Source organism: Amia ocellicauda, chromosome 5 (genome assembly GCF_036373705.1).
Source record: "Amia ocellicauda isolate fAmiCal2 chromosome 5, fAmiCal2.hap1, whole genome shotgun sequence".
NCBI lineage: Eukaryota > Metazoa > Chordata > Actinopteri > Amiiformes > Amiidae > Amia > Amia ocellicauda.
In genome coordinates, this window is record NC_089854.1 from 22033811 (window position 1) to 22047219 (window position 13409).

At 44.7% G+C, this 13409-nt stretch overlaps 1 protein-coding gene across 8 annotated transcripts in view; it reads right to left on the minus strand.

The window, feature by feature from the left end:
* The window catches only part of LOC136749780 (septin-9), a 79457-nt gene that overhangs the window by 12539 nt on the left and 53509 nt on the right, over positions 1 to 13409 (minus strand). For 5 of the 8 annotated variants that reach the window (XM_066704314.1, XM_066704318.1, XM_066704316.1 and 2 more), the window contains 2 exons: positions 3876 to 4070; positions 204 to 332 (listed from right to left, as the gene is read on the minus strand). In XM_066704314.1, coding sequence (XP_066560411.1) covers positions 204 to 332; positions 3876 to 4070 — 324 coding nt within the window. Of the gene's footprint in view, positions 1 to 203; positions 333 to 3875; positions 4071 to 9565; positions 9582 to 13409 lie in introns of those variants that run through there. The other 3 variants (XM_066704315.1, XM_066704317.1, XM_066704322.1) reach the window with 2 other exon arrangements.

The following is a 13409-nucleotide window of genomic DNA, read 5'->3' on the forward strand; positions in this document are numbered from 1 at the left end:
CGACATGAGGTGGGAGAACTGACCAGTTAGAAATCTGAAGTGCGTTAGAAATGGTGCAGTGTTTAAAAATACAGGTGACAGACAGAATATACAGTGACCCGTCTCTGTAATGCAACCAGGGTCTGCGCCACACAGCGCCGTACGCTATTGGCCGATCGCCTATTTCAGACAGCCTCATTGGACGGGACACCGGCTTCACCTACCGTGACTGATGGACTTGATCTCGATGGTCTTTGGGATCCTCTCCTCGGATGCAGCCAGCACTGCCCGGCGGCTCACCTTGGACTTGAAGAGGGTGTTCATCAGCGTGGATTTGCCCAACCCGCTCTGACCTGTGCAGGGAGACGCACAGAGAGGGGACGGTGAGGACTCTTGGGTTGGTCAGCTAACGTTATCATCATGATCAATGATGTGTTTCATCTGAAAATCTATCCATATAATCTGCACCACCAAAAACTTGACTGCAACCATTATGAACAGTTTATGAACAGACTAGTGTGTAATAGTAGGCCCAATTCTACACCCTAGTTCAGTCCTTGTTGCTGTGGAGAATAATCCCAATACAATGGCTCAGGGATGCTGTCCAGGGACACTTGAAGAGTATGAAATAGCAACACAGGCTGTAAAGAACAGAAAAAGCCAAATTTCACAGAATACACCAGCTTCAAAGCACAGCACATGAACACGGGGCCACGGAGGGCTGGGGGAATAAACTTGGGGGGCTCGAGGAGGTCAGCCTGTTTGTGGTTTGGCCACAGAGAACGGACAGTCCTGGCCCGGCCCTGCCTCTGCACTCCTCAACTGCAGAAAGCGCGCCGAGCTGCACAAAGAGGCAGTGTGTCCCGGGCCGGGCAGCATCGGAGTCCACCTCCCCGTCCTCATCCATCAACCGCCAGAGAGAGAAGGGCTGGACTGGGGCCAGGCAAACAGGCGCTCAGAGATGCCTTTTGGTTGCCAAAGCTGATGTCCGTACAGCTGCAGCAGGCCAGCGCAGTTCCACGTTTCATACCAGACCTCAGCAACACTGCAGTTGGAGATCTACTTTTTCCCCCTGATTTGTTTATTTTTGAACCATTTGTTAAGCGTGTTCCCAGTATTGACACGGATTTGAAAAGCGAATGGAAATTATACGGCAGGGTTTTTGGACATCAGCCTTGACTGAAGCGCTAAATAATTCATCTCACAAAAGCCATCGGCTGCTAAAGGCTGTGCTCCTCGTCAGGATTTCTCAGGCAAGTCGGAGGATTGTTTTAACAGTTCGTTTATTCGTTTTTTCATGTAGAAATCATTATCGTTTCTTTTTTCAGTGCCCTACATCGGCAGCTGGTACCAAAGAATCAGATTGTAGGGTGGCATTTTACTGCTCACATGGAGTGGTGTGTTCAGGCCCAGCTGGGGGTTCTGGGTTCTGATCTAACCTGCCGAGGATTCCCACCACACAGACAATGAGCCGGGCCCCTGTGTCGTTACAGAGCCGTACAGTGATCTCCCACCTCCCCTCCTGCAGCCAAGTTACAGCACGCCCATTGACAAACACTGGGGCTACGGCGGGAGCTGCCATCATAAATCTGCTATGAAACTTCCAACCTTATAGGGCAAACATCTCTCGGTGCAAACCTTATAAAGGCACCAGCTGTTCCTGCTCAAACAATTGCACAGTCCTGCTCCGTGAAAACCACAGGGGCCACGGGGGTCACAGCTGGATAATAATATGGGCATCCAAGCTTCAAAGATCCCATCCTCAGCTGTGTGTAAACTGGATGTGCCGAGTTCACTGCCTGGTTAAATCAATACAAAAACTGCCTGTAGGAGTGCGTTACCTTACTGTACAACGGAGCGCAGAGACACTCAAAAGGCACTTGTGGCTTTCCTGTTGGATTGAGGCCTGTGCATCTGGATCGGAGTACAACTGTACCCTCAAGACTAATGATGTCCAGGGACAGTGTAGGATATAAATCATAAAAATACATTAAGAAAAAACAAAACAAACTGATCTGCAAATCACTTCTCCATTTGATGCTACATGAAAGCCCGAGGTGCACAAGGTGGTGACAAAAAGCAATTACCCCTGAGAAGCACCTCTGTCTTTAGCTCAGGGGTTCCCCAACCCTGGTGCTGGAGGAGCCTCTACTCTGCTGGTTTCTGTTCCAACCGAGCTCTCAGTTACTTAATTGAACTAACCCTTAATTGAACACGTGCTTACATTTGACTTGTAAAATCGTGTAACTGATTGGTGTTGGTTCCTTAGTAAGATAAGTTCCTTATACAATTTTATATTTAAAAGCCCTACTGTTTATAACAATTAAAAGGAAATTAGTTCAAATAAGGGTTCAATTAAGTAATTGAGAGCTCAGATGGAACACAAACCAGCAGGATAGGGATTCCTCCAGGACCAGGATTGGGAACCCCTGCTTTAGCTGGTTGTTCAATTTATCTGAATTTTGCAGGGGACACCAATAAGATCACTGGATCATTGACTCGGGGGTGCTGTTAGCCCGAGCCCCAGCCCTAGTCAACCCCGAAACTGGATGCTCAACACGCGTCGTATCCTTTCATAGTCTATTAAGCTCAGGCCAGTCCCAAACACATGGCAGCTCTGCCCCTGCTCAAAACACCACTCACCCCCCACCACAGCTGCCATTCCATGGGGCACATGCTCATGTTGGTAGTTTTACTATGTCTTTCTTTACTGGGAGCCCCGTTCTGATACTTTTCACAGTCTTGTGGCAATACAACTCCAGCCATGAGTTTCAATTCAACTGGATTCTTGGTTACAGAGATTGTTTGTCAGACAACATCAGCACTCCCTGTACACAGACCCTTGCTCTCCACGCCCCTGCTCGAGAACCCGTCTGGGTGATGACCGCCAGTGATAATTTTAAACCTTTCTACAATGATAAGATCTTCCCCGTGCGAGGAGTAGCTGCTCTCGCTACTTCATTTCGTAATGGAAACTGTATTGGACTGGCACACAAACACAAGGTTGCCCCCACCCCCTGCATTCCTACCTAGCGTGCTGGCAATGGTCCATATGCAGCCTTGTCTTTCCTGGCATCACATTCACTGTTTACCACAGGTATGAAGTAACCTATAGAGGTCTTGGGGGATCATAGCCTAACTGTAGTCCAAGCTTTTCATACAATGACCCTCACCCAAAACACAGCCATTAACCAAGCAATTATCCTATCCCTAACCTAAATGTAGCACCAAACACAATGTTCATTCCTCACCCTCTCCCATTCCCCAACTCACTTATAAACCCCTAGCCAAGTCACCGCTGCCTTATTTAATACAGCAAGTGAACTTCAGATGACAAAAACGTCTCCTCATCAGCAGAATGCTGCTGGGAAGCCATGCAGTGTGCAGGAGCCGTGACTGGCCACCGTGGGAGATTCTGCTGTCCTGAGACTTCAGCCTGCTGGCTCCATGTCCCATCCCAGAGCCTCCAAAAACACTTCCACTTTTTTCACTGGTGTAGCACACTTATAATATTATTATTTGTAAATGGTTTATCTTCTTATATGTAGGCCCTGCGATTTGCATGGCTGAGTGAAATTGTAGTTCACTCTTGCAAAACACAGTTATGGCCTCCATCAGCAGTGCAGATACTCGGTGTAGACATACGAAGAAAGGAAAGGAAGGAGAAACAAATGAAAAACACAAGCGTGCTTCCGAAAGGCTGCCACTGAAGTTAAACCCCATGAAAAGATGTAATTCTGCACTGCAGCTTTATAAGAAAATGGCTGAAAATGTTGGCAGAAGATCTTGAGTTATGTAGATCACATAACCACTTCCTGGATGTTCTGTTTGTGTTTTCAGTTTTTTTTTCACTAATGTCTGTCTCAAGCTGAGGCAGATATGTGACACACACTCACCCACAACCATGATGTTGAGCTCAAAGCCCTGCTTCATCGCCTTCCTTCTCATCTGCTCCAGGATGGCATCGATGCCCACATAGCTGAAGTCAGCCCCGGGCTTGTCACTGCGCACTGGGGGGGGCGGCCTGGCGCCAGGATCTCTGGAGGGGTCTGCCATGGTGCTTGTGTAGCTGGGAATGACCTCTGACCCTGCTGTCAAAACAAAAGAGACACCCCTCCAAATTATAGCCCAGTAGGTTCTCATAACAGAATACAAAAGACCATTAAAAAAACATTAAATTAAAGACACATGCAGCTCAGCAATTCAGAGTTCTCCAACCTCTCACTCTCACTGCGATTTAATATAATCTCACATAGGACAGATGTGCACCCTGAATACTTCCGATTGTGCGGAACCAGACAGAACCGTACCGGGTACTGACAGTATGCATTAATAAACCCTCTAATCTTATAAGGTGTATTCCTTTAACATGTGTGCTGCAGTATCACATAACAGAAGCCCCCTAGACTTTGCACGCTTTTGTCCTATACGGAGACACCAAGCACTTAACGTAGGATGGCGGCTCTTGAAAAGCACAGACACATAGTTGATCCCATCATGGACTGAACATGCTGCTTGCCAGCCTCTTGGGAAATACCACAGAGCTCTGGCGTGTGGGCTGCGTAAGACAGGCTTTGTTTTTTAATCATTATAGATTTTGAAATGCGAAATCTGCACTGTTTATTCTATAGAGACGTCCCACTGACACAGGGACTCAAGTCAGAAAGCAGACGCAACGGAGAGAGTGCCGAACTATTACAAATGGATAACAAGATAACCACAGTGGTTGGGTGTCAGCGCTTTGTTTCCGTCACGAACGCGACTGCAAGAACTGTGTTCCTTGTGTGTGTAGTCACAAACATGCTTCAATTGGAGGCCCAACACATGTCCTGCACAGTCAAATGTTCTATAGCCTTAAACGAAACGTTACAATCGACCTCCACTATTTATCTACCTACAATTTCATCCACCCACCACCACCACCATTTTTTTCTTCTCCATAAGCCATCAGATTCAACTTAACGACCCGCCCCGTCACAGACTGCATAACCCCACATCCCCCCCGCAAAGTTAGGAAGTAATTGCAGTAACAATGTTGCCGAAATCCAACTCTGGCACAGGACCAGTCAAGGCACCAGCAGAGGTTGGGGGAGAAGGTCAGTTCTCTTGTGTTTGGAAAAGGGCAACATGCCAGAAACTGTAAAGCTGTCAGATTTAATCAGAGAGAGAGAAAAAAAGTTCATTCTTTCAAATCAATGTCAAAGTATCCAATAAGAAAACCAATTATTTGCTACACAAGCCCCTGTCTCACTGCCCTGTACTTTAACACAACTTCACTTTTTCTTTAAAAGTAGTAAACCATTTAAATGTGATACCAACAACAACAACAATAACAACAGAGTATGCTGGTAAGTCAAGCATTAATCTTATACTTACCTGAGAGAAATAACCTTGGGTCTGACCAGGCCAAGAACAAACACTAACGCGTTCGCAAATAAGTGGGAGGATCTGAAGGAGCAATGGGCTGCAGGACGCTCTGACGGGACCCTCGTCAGGGTCTTAAAAGCAAACACGGAGATCTCTGGTTGCACTGCCGCCGAAGCGCGTCTCTCCACCGAGCTCGGCAGTCACAGGAGGCGGTGCTCTTACTTGCTCTGCTTGAGAGGCATGCGAGATACTCACCTAAGGTGCAGTGCAAACAAAACTATCTACCACAATCGTGGCGTGTTTCTTTTCCTCTCGCGAGTTTGTTCACACAGAAGAAAAAAAAACTAGCACTCGGCTTTCAGTTCAGAGAGTAGAGTCTCGTGTCAAACTGAAGCATTTGCATCCAAACACAACCAACACACACCCGAGCCTTCGTTTTTACAGGAAGAGCTTCTTATCAAACATTTAGCCTAAACCCGTGCAGTCCTTTCTTGTCGAGATCTGATTAAATATACAATACAAAACTGATACCTTTTACCCTGCTGTGTACTTTGTGCTACAAATAAAAAGGTCTCTGTATGACCTGAACTATGGAACAGTAATTTCACATCGCACTTAAAACACAAGCAGACTTTGAATAACAGGGTGTTCAACCGTCCAGTGTTTACCAATGAACCAAGGGCCATTCGATTTGACCCGGCAGAAGAAAACTAATGACTAAGCCCAGCATAGGGTGTCAATCTCTTCTGAATAAACGAGCTTCTTACAAAGGTACAATCACACTACTCCAAAAATACATAAATTAAAGCAAAACATGTTGCTGTGAAGGCCGATTTCAGATCAACACAGAGTAGAAAGGGAGCCATGTGAAAAGAACACGGATCAAACCATGCGCAGTTGCTGCGGTCAGACTTCAGACACACGCCACAGTTTCAGACATGCCTCCTACCTTCCAGCACCTGAACAGCACAGCACAGGAAGCAAAACTACTACGACAAAACAGTTCACGACAGCAGGGCAACTGAACACTCTGAAATTAACTGAACTGAACCCGGGGCGGCAGTGAAAAACACACAGCCAATTCATGAATGAATTATATAATTAGTAGAGTGAAAGCTGAAGAAGTGCAGGGCTACAGATCTGTGCAAAGCTGATGTCGGTTGTCCCCCCGCCTCGCTCTTACTTCCTGCACCAGGCGGCCACAAGGCTGCCACCAAGCTCTCGCTGTCTGCGCTCGAGCTCTGCGACCGCAGAGAGAGCAGGACTCCAGGAGATAGGACAGAGATAAACATCTGAAAAGCTGTTCAATATTTTTTTGGTTTTGGTCGTTATTTAAAAATTCAAGAACCATGTGTAAAAGCAGCTGTGTACAGACTCAAAATTAAGCAACTGCATTGTCATTTTTGTAAACATATTCTCAATAATTCCAGTAAGGCAAGGTTCAGCAGGGTTCATTTTGCCAAACCGTTGTTATTTTTCTGCATATTGTTTGCCTAATTCACACTTTTGGTCAATTTTTCATATTTTCGATTTTACATTTTGTGATTTTTCTCTTAAACAGTAAAATCTTAATTTTATCTAGATATGACACTTTATTAACCTCACATTTAAATAATAGTCAGTCATTCTTCTGAACCGTTGTACTGCATTACACTGTAGCAGGGAGAGACTTCATAATCATAATCCATTGCGTTACATCAACCTGCCCATTTTACAGCCTAACAACAACCCTGTCCATCACAAAAATGTATTTCTAGGCCTATATAAATGTACACTTGATCCAGTTAAATCACCAGTGCTTTAACAAAAGCATAGGTTTATGGGGGAATCGAACACTAACCCTAGCCTGAACCAAAACACCACCTTCATTTCATTACTTAACATCAACATATGCCAATATAAAGTTATTATAATCTACATCAAAGGACATTCAGTCACAAATGTATTAAGGTGTCACTATAAGAGTTTTACAGTAGTAAGCTAGATGGATCATATATACTGGATGTCCAAGATAGGACTCTGGGAAATGTAAAGAAACCACATCATTTATAAATCCATTTTAAGAGCAGTAATTGCAGCAGCTTAACAGTCGCATTGCTTCTCACAGCTTCCCTCATTCGGCAGGTCGTGATTCAAGGTAGTGTTAAAGCTTTGATTGGACATCCTTGATCACAAGTCAGCTTTGATTGATCGACCGTTCATTCACAGTCCCTACAGTGACTGGGCCTCAGGCCGGGGAATGGAGATGGCAGGAAACTCTTCAGGACAGGCATTTAAAGTTCACAGCTCCCCAACTACGAACCCCTGTGGATACAGGAGCTATAAAATCAACAGATTATCACTACCTGGACATCTCAGAGCTGAGATGTGAGGGGCGAGAGGAAGTCTCTGCCTGTTCTCCATTTTGTAAGTTTTCCCTCCAATGTGATCAATGTGGAAGATGAAAGTGTCCGCCCTCACAGATATAACTGTGACACAGGACATCAAATGCGCTTCTGATTTCTTTAAATAAACACCGAGACTTTAGTCAGATTATAGCAATGTTGCTCTGGAAACTAGACTGTCTGAAAGGAGCAGTTAGTTTCCTTCTATATACACTAAGATCTAGATATGTATAGAGACACGCACACACACATCTTAAAGAAAAAACATCTCTCTGCTTCAGCTGCTTCTGTCAGCACTTCCGCCACTGCAGGGTTGTGCAGGTAATCAAACCTTTTAATGTGCTTCAAAGCAAAAGTTAAAATGTTCATAAACACCCTCCCCATACAACATTGCTTAAGTATTTTATTACTAGGCTTCTGCCACATGAAAACCTGTTTGTCCCCTCTTTTGTCCCTTTAAAATCATCCAGGCATGGGCTGTACATGCAATATCCTACAACTGAACCGGTTAAGAAAAATATTATGCGATGCACGGTGCTCTGTTGCCAAGGCCCGGTCTGCACATGTGGTGCCTTTGTTTCTGCAGTTCATCACTTTCTAACAGGCCAGGTAGCCCCCCAACTGTGTGCCTGGGCCCCAGACAGACAGATAGTGCCTGGATACCGATCCCGCACACAGACCTCTGACAAAGCCTCCAGGAACCGCACACCAGGATCACAGCCTGCCTCTCGCCCTACCCCCTTGCCGCTGCATTATTACAAGGCATAAATTGCCCGTACAGCTTTATGGTCGTTCCACACAGAGAGAAAGAAAACTGTTTGCAAAGCAGGGCAGTAAAAAAAAGGAAAGAAAAAAAAAAACAGAAGAGAATCTAAAAGGTCTCTTTCGGTGGGATTGGCCACAGATGTTCCCTTGGCTTTCACACGCCTGTTTATAAACGCATCCTCTTTAGATGATTGTGCATCGGACCCCCGCGACTCTCGATTCCCCTTTCCAGAAGTAAGGGGAGAGGTTTTCCTCTGAGTTTCCTAATCTGACTACCGTTCACAGTCTCCTGTACGATTTCCTGATGAAGTCAAACGCACATGGACAGATTGCGCTTTACTGCCCCTTCACACAGACACAGTCGAGAAGAAAAAAAAAAGACTCAAACTGATGCAAGTCCAGCAGCATCACTGCCTGCTGACCAATGTGTAGAAGCCAGATGTGTCATGAATAGTTGATTTCCTAAAACATACTGAAACAACAACAGCGGACAAGAAAATCTAAAACATAAAAAAACTATTGAACAGAATTATATCCTAAGACATTTTATTATATTCCAAGCTTAAAAAAGACTGACAGAACATGTATTCACTGCTGTCTATCAGACTCTCTCTCAATCTGCCTTTTTTTAAAGAATGCAAAACCTGGCTTCAATTACTATAAGATTTTTTCAGTTAGAAAATGCAAACCTTCTTAAAACTGTGTAGACTGTAAAAAAAGAGATGTCTGTGCAAAATAATGATCTCTGTCTTCAATACTTACATTATTGTTTTTTTACTAAAGAAACATGCACTTTTTTGACAGCCCAGGTGTTTTAGTTCACGAAAAAGCACTGCAAAACCCTTCCTCTGTAAAATATATAGTTTTATACTTGGCTAGCTATGAAAAGCAGCTGCAACACATTAAAAACAAATTTTTCAAAGATTTCCATCAAATCCAGCTCAAAATATCAGAAACTATTTCTCTCTCGGTCTCTCCAAGTTACATTTTCTGTTCGTCGCTGCAAAAGCTCGGAGATTATTTCACAGAACCATGTTTCGGAGAGAAAGAAAACACGCTGCTCTCCTTACCGTGTGTTTCCTGACAGTTGAGTCTGATTTCAGTCCGTCTCTGGAGATGAGTTGCACAGCAACTCAAATTGCACCACAGGAAGAGAAACAGTTGAACGTGCCAGTCAATAACCACTTCACAAGCTCAAACCGAACAGCTTGCCTTTTCAATTTTGCTTTTAATCTTTTCTCAAGTTCCTGCCGCAAGGATGTCTCTGTGCACAATAGCATAAAAAGCAACAATGTCTGTGTCCATTAAAGAAAACCTACCACTTGAAAACAAGGTAATTTGTTTTACCTTAGTTGAAGGTATTTGCATTTAAATAAAGTCATAAACCATGACTCTGTGGGAACATGTACACAAGAATAGTGTCTCTCTATGCATTTTAAGTCTCTCCTTTGGGACAGACTGAATGAATGTAATAGTTATACCCACAACCCATAAGAGCTGCAAGAGTATGACAATTTTAATTCAACACAGTCCTGGGTGCTTGCCATAGAAAGGACTGCACAAGAAAGTATGTGAATGGGTCCACAAAAACAGCTGTGGAGATCATTACAAAACTTCAAATGGTTTTCCCACTTAAACTTTGTGACGCCTCTGCACAGAGATCAGGGTTTGCACAACGCTTTTGAACTCGAAAAGAGGAAATAAATAATAGGGAGAACAATAAGATAATTTCAAAGTTGCTGCGAGACCAAAATACGGAACAGGGAACCCGAGAAATCATGTCCTGCTTTAATCATTACTATGAGTGTGTTTTTTTCTTTTTTCTGTGGCCAACCCTTTAGGATGGTTTTGAAACTGAAATAGACAGCGAGAGGGGGAAGTGACGAGTGTGGCAAGTCTGAGGTCCAGCAATACCTGTCAAACCTCAACGAAATAAAAAAACAATGTATGTCATCCCCAAAAAGGCAGCCTTGAACAAAACACCCCCAGAAGTATTATATTCCTTTCATGGGAGGGCACACAGATACTTAAACACTCTGTAACTGGTTAGGAAATGTGACCTTGGTGTCACTTTTAAGTTAACACAATTTGAAGATTACAATCTGAAAAAAACAAAAAGTGAGAATAACGACTAGTTTTATCGCTCGGAGCGCGTCTTCAGCCAGTGTGTGGGACGTCTCAGATGCAGCTAACAATCTCCCTTCTCTGTCCTCTGCGCAGGCAGCACTGACCCAAGCCAGGCTGCCAACTGCACAGCGCTTCGGGTTCGAGTGGAATGTGAACTCTGGGCTCCCACCGCCAAATTCCTGTGCATCTCCGCTGCACATTGTTTCTGTTGACATATATAACTGCTTCTGCTTATTTGCATGTGCCGTTAATTAAACACATTCTTCAAATTCAAATCTGAACAACAAATATAAACTAATTAAAAAGCATTTTCCAGTAATAGGCTTGTCTTTGTGTTTAGTTAAAAAATGTTTTGTAAGAATACAAAAAAATTGTACCGGCACACAAATGGTGATTATGCTCTTTGTTAGTACTTCTCATCGGTGTTCCAGAACAACCCTAATAAAAAACAGAATAAAATGTGGACATGCCAGATTCCCATATGGCAATCTGTCTTCAAAGTAAAAGCAAAACTACATCTCGGGACAGTTAAACCAGGCCTATTTTGTAGCTTGTAGCTCTGCCTTCTTCAGTTAAGGTGCAGTCAAGTTGGGACAAAAAGGGAAATTGCAAGCAATCCAATAGCGCTGCGCATAGAGGCTTCAAGCCAAATACCACAGAAAAGAGGAAAGCCAAAACACTCCAGCGAAATGCTGCGACAGTGATTTATTCCCCAGCGCAAGGGCTCGGTCTAATTGGCTTGATCGTTTTACCCAACCGGAAGGCAGGCACGGGAGCGCAGCCACCACCAGTGGTCTCCAGCCCTGCGTTTCATCTGCGCAGAGCTCGGAGTCATGGCAGGGTCTTGCTCTCCGGGGGGGCTCATGACAAGGGGGGACGGGACGCAGGGAGGCCACCGTGGTGCCGGCTGCGGCCTGAACTCCACCAGCTCTGTCTCGGGGACCACGATGGAGAACGGAGGCCCACTGCGGGGATGCAAACGAGACTGCCCACGCACAGGGGCTGGATATGTCTAGGGTCATCTGAGAGGGTGGGGCAAATTGCACGAGCGAAGCAAGAGAAAGCAAACATTTTGAACATTTTGTGTGTGTGTGTGTATTGGACTGTGTGCATTTTCAATATATGAACACCATGTCAGTTAGCGATCATGAAGACCCCTACCTCCTGTTGCACACAAACGCCCGCAGCTCGGAAAACCTGAAACAGCTACTAATGCTGTGGCGTGGATGGAGGTCTTATTTCTATCCCTGCACTGGCTAGAGAGCAGACCACTGGTAAGAGGTGAGGTACAGGGCCTGACAGTCTCCATTCAGCCTGTCCAACAGGGGGCAGGAAGGAGCTGCCAATCTTCAAAACGTAATAGAACGAATAGGAAACCCGACTGGTATTAATCACAGTTCCCATTGAAAAGTGAAGTGGAAACCATTGTTCGTGTCTCAGTTTCCACTCACAGAACAATGATTAGCATCCATCAAACGTACCCCAATAGGCCATGGGAGATCATTTGCTATCTGGCTAATTATAGATTAAATCTTTCAAATGGCTAGACATTATTTTACTGTATACAGATTTCATTGATTCTTTATAATCCTAACAACCAGAGATCGCTTCATTGCTTCTCTAATGATCCACCTCTGGAGACGAGCATTTGCATCGCTTACAGACCAGTTAGCTTTACTCTGGTTCCTACTGTTCATAATCTTCATAACAACTTTGCTGTGCTGTAGCTTTCTTAGGGAGAAACTAGTTACAGTCCAAGGACACTCTGTTTGGAGCTACAATAATTGCTACCAACATCACAACATACACACACAGACCCATTAAACACAATTGGTACACAGATCAGAGTCCTGCTGCTGAACCAGATCACTGAGGTGTGTCACTAGCTAATGCTCTCGGCTGTAACCCAATCCGCAAGATAACGAAAAGGTCATGTTGGCTCAGGTCAGGTTAAGACAGCAGATCCTGAAACACACTGGATGAAACTGAAGGCTGCCTACCTCAGCACCTCGATAAAGCCAAGCGTCGGGGGGAAATCAATTCAAATGCCTCCGATGTAATCGCGCTTAGCTACTCCGGCTCCTGCTGTGATCCCGTGGCGTTCATCTGTGTACCTGCCACTTGTCTAAACAAAGTCGCAAGAATGTTTCCAGCCTACCCCGTCTTTCAGTGGCTGTGTTCGGGGCGAACAGGGAATGTGACCTGTGAACTGCACCCAACAAAGCAGATGGCGTCGGCAGTGTTAAAAGACGGCCCTCTCACATGAACTTCTGGAAACCCATAATGGACTGCTTGTTAGCTAAAGGACTGGCCATCTGTCACATGGTGAAAGACATGTAGGTACTGCGGGACACACAATCAGTGAAACAACTCGAACGCTACACGAGAAGAGAAAGAGAGGGGAAGGGGGGTTGGGATAAAGGCTCATGGGTAGGAACTGTATTTGAAGTCACAGTAGAATTCTTCACACATATAATGAGACGATTGTAAAGCTTAACTTATCACATCTGAGGTAAACACTCTGCAGGTTGCTACTCAAATATGAGCAGGATGGTGTGGACGTTATCTCCGGTCCTTCAGCCAAATAAGGACACAGTATATATAAACTGTACTTGTAGTTACACATTGTAAAGACAGAGGCCCACCACAGTGTTTCTGTGGGGAGAGACATTTCCATCTCAAGGCATTGGTTGTGCCGTCGGTAAAGTGACACCAGTGTTGTGCTTTTCATAGAACCAACCAAACTGGTCGGCAAAAAAAAAAAAAAAAAAAAAAAGAAAAAAACAA